Below are 10,699 nucleotides of genomic sequence, written 5' to 3' on the forward strand. Positions count from 1 at the left end.
TTAAGCTGCTGCCCCCGCGACCCGACCTCGGATAAGCGGAAGAAGATGGATGGATGGATGGTACATAACTCCACATGTGTTCATTCATAGTTTTGATGCCTTCAGTGACAATCTACAAGGTGTGTCCAAACTTTTGGCCTGTACTATATATATATATATATATATATATATATATATATATATATATATATATATATATATATATATATATATATACATACACGTTAGTGAGGAAAAAACACTGAGGCTATTTCATCCCTCCAAGCCTGTTTCGCAGTATTCTCTGCTCTTCGGGGGATTTCCGCTTTACCCTGGTATTGAGCACTGTATAACGGATAAACCATAGAAACCTCGACTATATTTATACATATATATATATATATATATTTATTTATTTTTTTAATATATATTATCTATCATATAATCAGTTCAATACAGTATTCAAATATTTAAACGGGCCTTGGCCAACATTAAAGTTGATATTTTATTATTCGACAACATTTTTTTCTTGTAAAAGCAAAACAAGGGAAACAGAAATAATGCCAATATATCAATCAATATATTTCAAACAAACAAAGAACAATAGCCCACTTCAGTATCAAACATAAAGTATATTGCTACAGTTCTTACGCGGAGACGGACACAGAAACACCCCCTAAAAAGACGTCAGGTAACAATGTTCTACTGCAAATCCCCCTCCTGTCCCTGAACAGCAAATGTGGCTTCATGCCCCAAACACACAAACAACATTCTCATCTGTAAAGATGCAAAACAATGAGAATGAACTAGCTGGACTTTCTCCCAAAAATGTTTCCCTATGCATTACAGTTCGATGAGAGAGTCTGTGCCCGGGTACTCGGGAAGGTTGAGGTCGTACTTTTTCTGGATGTCGTAAGGCAGGAAGCGACCGGCCAAGAAATGCTTCCCTGAAAAACTCACGGCGCACTTCTTCGGTGCTGTCAGCGAGATAAGCACTTCTGGGCTTATCCCATCCTGACTTGCCTCCTCAACGTCCCAACCTGGGTCACAAAAAAAGGTAAAAAAAACAAAAAAACAAGAGGATGAGGACTTGACCAGACTTTTTCAACGATGGTGCACCAAAGAAAACTATTCTGAACCACTACAAAAGCTATATAAGCAATATAAAATATAAAATATTACAAAGATGTGCTACTACGGTACATTTTTAGTCTACTTTATACCTGCATTATCCTTTCCATCCTTTATTAGTGAGCTACTGTGTGGAACAATTTCCTTTGTGGATCAATAAAGTTTGTCTAAGTCTAAATCTAAGTTCATTCAATGTACTTGGGGTGTGACGATACACTCATTTCACGAAAACGAGATAACACACGGTATTTGTTTGGACTAGTTTTTAACATTGATTTTAGTGTGATCAGATTTGGGACAATTCCAAGCGACAACAGGCAACCCACCAAGTTGGTTAAAACATAGGCCACTTCATGGTATACATTAGGGGTGTGGGAAAAAAAATCGATTTGAATTCGAATCGCGATTCTCACGTTGTGCGATTCAGAATCGATTCTCATTTTTAAAAAATCGATTTTTTTTAATTTAATTAATTTATTTTTTATTTTATTTTTTATTTATTTTATTTTTTTATTAATCAATCCAACAAAACAATACATAGCAATACCATAACAATGCAATCCAATTCCAAAACCAAACCCGACCCAGCAACACTCAGAACTGCAATAAACAGAGCAATTGAGAGGAGACACAAACACGACACAGAACAAACCAAAAGTAGTGAAACAAAAATGAATATTATCAACAACAGTATCAATATTAGTTACAATTTCAACATATCAGTGATTAAAAATCCCTCATTGACATTATCATTAGACATTTATAAAAAATAAAAAAAAGAACAATAGTGTCACAGTGGCTTACACTTGCATCGCATCTCATAAGCTTGACAACACACTGTGTCCAATATTTTCACAAAGATAAAATAAGTCATATTTTTGGTTCATTTAATATTTAAAACACATTTACATTATTGAAATCAGTTAATAAAACATTGTCCTTTACAATTATAAAAGCCTTTTACAAAAATCTACTACTCTGCTTGCATGTCAGCAGACTGGGGTAGATCCTGCTGAAATCCTATGTATTGAATGAATCGTTTTGAATCGGGAAAATATCGTTTTTGAATCGAGAATCGTGTTGAATTGAAAACAAATTGATTTTGAATCGAATCGTGACCCCAAGAATCGATATTGAATCGAATCGTGGGACACCCAAAGATTCACAGCCCTAGTATACATACCGTATATCAGTGGTGTGCCGTCAGGTCCAGCAAGGCCTAACATATCCAGAAATCATGATCATAATTAAAGATTAAATTATTTTTTTATTTTCTTTCCCTATTGCCTGCGTATACATACTCTCTTCATGTCATATTATATATATTGTTTTTAGTTTTAGTTTGTATCCAATCAGAATTCAGCTAGCTTATGTTGCCATGCTGTACCAAATCTGCCCGAGGCCTTCAGAATCAACAATGCGGGCGCCCGTGCACTGTAAGTGTACGGACACATACAGTTGATAGACAGTTGCGATAGCCAATCAGATCATGAGTTGTTGTCAGTAAGGCCTTCTAGCTGGCCTCACGTTGAACGTGACATTTACTCGTCCTGTGATTGGATACTCATCGGGACCGTTAGCGGATGAATTTGAGAACACATACAGTTGATAGACAGTTGCGATAGCCAATTAGATCACAGGTTGTTGACAGTAGCCTATCTAGGTAGCCTGATGTTAACGAGACTGTGATTGGATACTCACTTGTCGTTCCAAAGTGAGTATCCAATCACAAGTTTCAATTTAGCAGGAAGCAGGAAGTGTTGCGCCGTAGCCAGACTGGGACAGCAGAGAAGGAGAACAAAACGTTGATTATATATTTGCAAGGCCATTTTCAAGAAGGATATTTAAAGAGAAACTACATCTTGTGAGACGAGGCACCAACCCCCGTAGCTAGCTCAGCTGTTCTGGCGATGAAATGCTCGCCATTTCCACTCGAATAAGCCGACAACGAGTGGTACCACTGGCTTATACGGCGTCGAATACGTCCTACTAATTGTTAGTTAAAATATTTAATTTTTTCACTTCTAATGTGTTTTCCAATTTTAATTTTGACAGTACCACCTAAGATATGTTTTAATTGCTGATGCGTTGCAATGGATTTTTAAATGCGCCAGAAAATAACCCGTTTTGTACATGTCAACACGTGGACTATCTTGCAGCTTACTGCAAGAAATGTTTTCTCCTGGTGCAAACAGACTTGGCTGGACATCAGATGAAGGTAGGAACATGATTTAATTACTCAAAAGTACAAACAAAAGGCGCGCACAAGGCGGAGACACAAACTTAGCGTAGGGTACAAAACTAACACTTAAGACAGAAACTATGGACATGAAACAAAACTACACTTACTGTGACGTGAATCGAGCATGAAAACTATGGCATGGAATACAAGCATCGAAAGTCGGGAATCATGGCATGAAGTGAGCAATGTCGCCAGGCCAACGACCTGGCAACTATAGGCTTAAATAATAATGACATCATTAACACAGGTGCGTGAGTCCAAACAAATGAGGCAGGTGAAACTAATGAGTTGACATGGTAACTGAAACAATGGAGCGTAAACAGGAACTAAAAGAGTCCAAAAAACAACAGAACATAACCAAACAAAACATGACCACAGAACATGACAGTACACTGTTGATGTAATTCAATGACCGGTAGTGCGTAACTGTGTTCCTGTATAGTATTTCTCCAGCAATGGTCATGTGGTGACATAAATGATGGTATTTTGAGAGGTAATCATTGAAGTCGGACATCACTGAAGGCCTAGGTGGGAAACGCACGGCCCGCCACTGGTATTTACAGTCAACAAAAATAAATGAGCTCTGTTCACTCAGCATTTATGCAGTGAATTTAGTACAGTGTAGTTCCATGTCATTGTTCGGATAATAAATTGACCGAGCTGATCAACAGCATTGACTGATATCTGACATCTACATAGCAGCTATTTTCAGATAATTTATTTCTCTTATCTCGTTGTGCTATCCTGTCATTGGCGTTAATATTTATGAGCTGGAATCTCGCAAAACACTTTCTACATGGGGTCTAATCTAGTACTTTGGTGCTCTTCTAGTAAAAACAGGAACTTCCCAAAGAGAATCAAAACCAGCTGTAACGATTTGACTTGTAACCATTTTGGACCATGTTCGGAGGATACAAAGTGTAGTGGTAAAAAAAATGGCTAGGTCCACTTTATCCCCCCTTAGAGACACCAGAAGGTCATCATAGCGTGTGTTTGTGCAGTTTGTCTGAAACACTCACCCGAGGGCATGTCCACACTGGCTATAGGGATCTTAACCTGCTTGAGGGTGACCAGAATCCCAGAGTAGGGCTCTCTAATGTTGATGGAGTCATCCTGGGGGCCCAGCATGGCGTCAATCACCAGGTTGTAGGCGTCATTTATGAGCTGGACCTGTAAAGAAAAAAGAAAAAGAAAAAAATTATTTCCAATGTGGCTTTAATATTTTGATTGTCGACTAGCCATCGACTATCTTAACAATTAGTCGACTAATCGGTTTTTTAAATAATTTCAGGCAAAGATATTTCAGGCATGTGCTTACAAACAACAAAGGCGACTTAATTCATTCATAAATATTTATATATGCTGTGATTGTGCTGCTGATGAGGCTGTGACAAAATAAAAATATTGTATTTTTCAGACTATAAGGTGCACTTAAAATCCTTTCATTTTCTCAAGAATCCACAGTACGTATCATAGGGTTGGCCCAATACCAATATTTTAGTACCGATACCGGTACCAAAATGTATTTCCATACTTTTTGGTACTTTTCTAAATAAAGGGGACCACAAAAAATTGCATTATAAGTTGCACCGGCCGAAAATGCATAATAAAGAAGGAAAAAAACATATATAAGTCGCACTGGAGTATAAGTCGCATTTTTGGGGGAAATGTATTTGATAAAAGCCAACACCAAGAATAGACATTTGAAAGGCAATTTAAAATAAATAAAGAATAGTGAACAACAGGCTGAATAAGTGTATGTTATATGAGGCATAAATAACCAACTGAGAACGTGCCTGGTATGTTAACGTAACATATTATGGTAAGAGTCATTCAAATAACTATAACATATAGAACATGCTATACGTTTACCAAACAATCTGTCACTCCTAATCGCTAAATCCCATGAAATCTTATACGTCTAGTCTCTTACGTGAATGAGCTAAATAATATTATTTGATATTTTACGGTAATGTGTTAATAATTTCACACATAAGTGAGTATAAGTCGCACCCCCGGCCAAACTATGAAAAAAACTGCGACTTATAGTCCGAAAAATACGGTATATATCATTTATATTTATTTATTCATGAAAGAGACATTTTTGTTAACAAGTTAAAGGTGTTTAATGATAATACAAGCATGTTTAACACGTATAGATTACTTTCTTTCATGAAGAAAAGAATATAAGTTGCTGTATTGCCTGATTCTGATGACTTGCATTGATAGGAATCAGACAGTAGTGATGATAACGTCCACATTTTCAAATGGAGGAGAAAAAAAAGTCCTCCTTTCTGTGCAATACCACATGAAAGTGGTCGATTTTCGGCATCTTATTTGTCCAGCTTCCATACTCCTTCTTATACACTTTAAAATACATTGCCGACAGAGACTCTTATTTTGTTAGCGCAGGCAGGATGAAGCAGCTCTTTTATTGTGAAGACAGGAACTGTGCGGTCGGCCTTTAGAGTTTTGACGGCAGGTACGGCGCAAGAGTCTGTTGAAATAAAAAGTGTTTCTCGCCTTCCTGTCGGTCATTTTTTCTTAATAATGATCTGCGTCATCTCACAAGACCCTCGGGTGCCGTGAATGTCAATCAAGTGACGAAAGTGACGTCTTGGTGAAGATTGATGATTGCTAATCTTTAGGTCAATTTTTTTTAATGCCTGGCTGGCGATCGACTGACACACCCTCCGCCATCGACCGGTAGCTCGCCTCCACCGCTTTTAATGCTTCTGTATCAAATATGTAGTTGAATAAAAACAAGATCTGCTTTGCTAAATGAGTAAGGTATTCATGTTTTCAACAAGAATAAGAGGAAAACACGAGCGATGGCGTCACGACTATTGTCGACATATTTATTTGTCGCAACAAATTTTACTGTCGGTATTTGTCAACAATGTCGACGAATCGCTGCATTCCTATTTTAGGCCCGAATGACCAATGGCAGATCAGCTAAAAATGTAGTTGACATTTTTGCTTAGTAAATTTGGAATAGACGCCAGTCCCTTGCAAATGTGAACAGAATAATCGGTGTAAAACAGGGGTCCCCAAACTTTTTGACTCCGGGGCCGCATTGGGGTAAAACAATTTGGCTGGGGGCCGCGCTATGTGTGTGTGTATATATATATATGTATATGTATATGTGTATATATGTGTATATATGTATAACTATATGTATATGTGTATATATGTATATGTGTCTATATGTGTGTGTGTGTATATATATATATATATATATATATATATATATATATATATATGTATATGTATGTATTCATACATATATATTCCTCACGCACTAATTGACTTAAAGAGCGCACTTGCTGCATGTCACGTTATCGATGGTAAAATGCATTTTTAGACAATATGATATGGAAAAAAATAATAATAATACAAAAAAATATATATATATTTTTTTATTTTATTTTATTTACTTGGGACTTCCCGCGGGCCGGATTTTGGATGCTGGGGGGCCGTAGTTTGGGGACCCCTGGTGTAAAAGAAGGTTGTCAAACTCATTTTAGCTCAGGGGCCACATGAAAATGTATTCCCAAGTGGGCCTGACTAATAAAATCATGGCACGATAACTTAAAAATAAAGACAACTTGAGTTTGTTTTCTTTGTTTAAAAACAGAGCAAGCACATTCTGAAAATGTTAATATGTTATTGAAACATTATGTTATTATATTATATGTATGTATATATTATATGTTAATATAACATGTTAATAGTATTCTATCTTCATGTGTGGCTATTAATACATTCAGAAGGAATTATGTGATAATATTCAACAGTCAAATAGGTCGAATTGAGTCTGGCAGAGATTTAAAATGTTCTCATTGGTGTTCATTTTTAATCGATCAGAAGATAAAATCAATAACAATGTCAAAATCAAATTACAGGATGTTATTAAGGTAATTTGCTAATTTTCCTCAACTGATGTTCTAACATGTGGTTTATTTTGTACATATGTAGCATCATCTTTAACAAAACTTGTGAATTTAGACTCTTTTTTTCGTTATTCACACATGAAGTTAGAAGGGGATACATATTATTCCAGTATATTTATGTGCGCCCAGAGAATGTGTCCCTCTTAGTGTTGTCCCGATACCAATATGTATTTCGGTACTTTTCTAAATAAAGGGCACCACAAAAAATGTCATTATTGGCTTTATTTTAACAAAAAATCGTATGGTAAATTAAACATATGTTTCTTATTGCAATTTTGTCCTTAAATAAAATAGGGAACAAGACAACTTGTCTTTTAGTAGTAAGTAAACAAACAAAGCCTCCTAATTTAGCTTCTGACATATGCAGTAACACATTGTGTCATTTTCCCTTCTATTATTTTGTCAACATTATGGCAGAAAATTAATTATTGATCTACTTGTTCATTTACTGTTAATATCTGCTTATTTTCTCTTTTAACATGTTCTATCTACACTTCTGTTAAAATGTAATAATCACTTATTCTCCTGTTGTTTGATACTTTACATTAGTTTTGGATGATACCACAAATTTGGGTATCAATCCGATACCAAGTAGTTACAAGATCATACATTGGTCATATTCAAAGTCCTCATGTATGCAGGGACATATTTACTGAGTTTATAAACATAATATAAATAAATAAAAAATTCAAGAAGAATTTGTGATGTTAAAAAATATCGATGTAATCATAGTAGTATCGACTAGATAAGCTATTGTACGTGGTATCATTACAGTGGATGTTAGGTGTAGATCCACCAATGGGGTTTAATTATATTGTAGCGTCCCGGAAGAGTTGGTGCTGCAGGGAATTCTGGGAATTTGTTGTGTAGTGTTTATGTTGTGTTGCAGTGCAAATATTCTCCCAAACTGTGTTTGTCATTGTTGTTTAGTGTGGTTTCACTATATGGCACATATTTATGACAGTGTTGGCGTTGTTCATACTGTCACCCTTAGTGTGACATGTATGGCTGTTGACTAAGTATGAGCTTCATTCGCTTACATGTAGTATGATCAAAGTCAAGATAATCTTTGTGATGGTTCATGATCAGACTAAGTGAAATTTTGTCTTGACTTTGCCAAATATAGAGCATATTTATTGCATCCAATTGTATGACTTCGCTGTGTAATAAAGCATAAATATTAGTAGTAGTGGCATAAAACACATCCTAGAAAGTCGGAGTAAAGTTATACACTAAGGTGAGTTCAAGGACCGCCAAAATTAGTAGGACAAAACGGCGCTCGCCAAATACTCGAATCAGTGAAGCATGTTTAATATAAACAGTGTGCTTTATAACAAGTAGGGAGAATTGTGTCATGTTTGTCCTCCTACAGAAACCATATTAAAACAAACAAAAAAAATGTTCCCCTCATCTTTTTCCATTTTTCATACATTTCTGAAAAAGCTCCAGAGAGCCACTAGGGCGGCGCTAAAGAGCCGCATGCGGCTCGCCGACCCCTGTACTATACTAATACCAGTATACCGTACAACCCTAGTCCCTCTTACCAACAACGTCTTTGACAATCAAGTAAGAAGGTAACAATTAGAGATGTCCGATAATATCGGCCTGCCAATATTATCGGCCGATAAATGCATTAAAATGTAATATCGGAAACTATCGGTATCGTTTTTTTTATTATCGGTATCGGTTTTTATTTATTTATTTTTTATTATTATTTTTTTTTATTAAATCAACATAAAAAACACAAGATACACTTACAATTAGTGCACCAACCCAAAAAACCTTCCTCCCCCATTTACACTCATTCACACAAAAGGGTTGTTTCTTTCTGTTATTAATATTCTGGTTCCTACATTATATATCAATATATATCAATACAGTCTGCAAGGGATACAGTCCGTAAGCACACATGATTGTGCGTGCTGCTGGTCCACTAATAGTACTAACCTTTAACAGTTTATTTTACAAATTTTCATTAATTACTAGTTTCAATGTAACTGTTTTTATATTGTTTTACTTTCTTTTTTATTCAAGAAAATGTTTTTAATTTATTCGTCTTATTTTATTTTATTAATTTTTTTTTTTTAAGTACCTTATCTTCACCATATCTGGTTGTCCAAATTAGGCATAATAATGTGTTAATTCCACGACTGTATATATGGGTTGATATCGGTATCAGTTGATATCGGTTTCGGTAATTAAAGAGTTGGCCAATATCGGAATATCGGATATCGGCAAAAAGCCATTATCGGACATCCCTACAATTTTTTTTTTTTTCCCCCCTCATCTTTTTCCATTTTTCATACATTTTTGAAAAAGCTCCAGAGAGCCACTAGGGCGACGCTAAAGAGCCGCATCTAGAGCCGTGGGTTGCCGACCCCTGTACTATACTAATACCAGTATACCGTACAACCCTAGTCCCTCTTACCAACAACGTCTTTGACAATCAAGTAAGAAGGTAACAATTAGAGATGTCCGATAATATCGGCCTGCATCGCGATATTATCGACCGATAAATGCGTTAAAATGTAATATCGGAAATTATCGGTATCGTTTTTTTTATTATCTGTATCGGTTTTTTGGGGGGGTTTTTTGTGTTTTTTTTATTAAATCAACATAAAAAAACACAAGATACACTTACAATTAGTGCACCAACCCAAAAAACCTCCCTCCCCCATTTACACTCATTCACACAAAAGGGTTGTTTCTTTCTGTTATTAATATTCTGGTTCCTACATTGTATATCAATATATATCAATACAGTCTGCAAGGGATACAGTCCGTAAGCACACATGATTGTGCGTGCTGCTGGTCCACTAATAGTACTAACCTTTAACAGTTAATTTTACAAATTTTCATTAATTACTAGTTTCAATGTAACTGTTTTTATATTGTTTTACTTTCTTTTTTATTCAAGAAAATGTTTTTAATTTATTTATTTTATTTTATAAAATTTTTTTAAAAGTGCCTTATCTTCACCATACCTGGTTGTCCAAATTAGGCATAATAATGTGTTAATTCCACGACTGTATATATGGGTTGATATCGATATCGGTTGATATCGGTATCGGTAATTAAAGAGTTGGACAATATCGGAATATCGGATATCGGCAAAAAGCCATTATCGGACATCCCCACAAAAAATAAAAGATTTTCCCCTCATCTTTTTCCATTTTTCATACATTTTTGAAAAAGCTCCAGAGAGCCACTAGGGCGGCGCTAAAGAGCCGCCTGCGGCTCGCCCACCCCAGTACTATACTAATACCAGTATACCGTACAACCCTAGTCCCTCTTACCAACAACGTCTTTGACAATCAAGTAAGAAGGTAACAATTAGAGATGTCCGATAATATCGGCCGATAAATGCATTTTTTTTTCTTATTAAATCAACATA

General features: G+C 35.8%; 1 protein-coding gene across 2 annotated transcripts in view; it reads right to left on the minus strand.

The window, feature by feature from the left end:
• Nucleotides 1–537: 537 nt before the first annotated feature.
• yjefn3 (YjeF N-terminal domain containing 3) overlaps nt 538–10,699 on the minus strand; it is a 121,484-nt gene continuing 111,322 nt past the window's right edge. For both annotated transcript variants that reach the window (XM_061977815.1, XM_061977816.1), the window contains exons 6-7: nt 4,372–4,522; nt 538–1,019 (exon numbers count right to left, since the gene is read on the minus strand). In XM_061977815.1, coding sequence (XP_061833799.1) covers nt 823–1,019; nt 4,372–4,522 — 348 coding nt within the window. In that variant the 3' untranslated portion in view covers nt 538–822. The remainder of the gene's footprint in view (nt 1,020–4,371; nt 4,523–10,699) is intronic.

Source organism: Nerophis lumbriciformis, linkage group LG18, assembly GCF_033978685.3.
Source record: "Nerophis lumbriciformis linkage group LG18, RoL_Nlum_v2.1, whole genome shotgun sequence".
Taxonomy (NCBI): Eukaryota; Metazoa; Chordata; class Actinopteri; order Syngnathiformes; family Syngnathidae; genus Nerophis; species Nerophis lumbriciformis.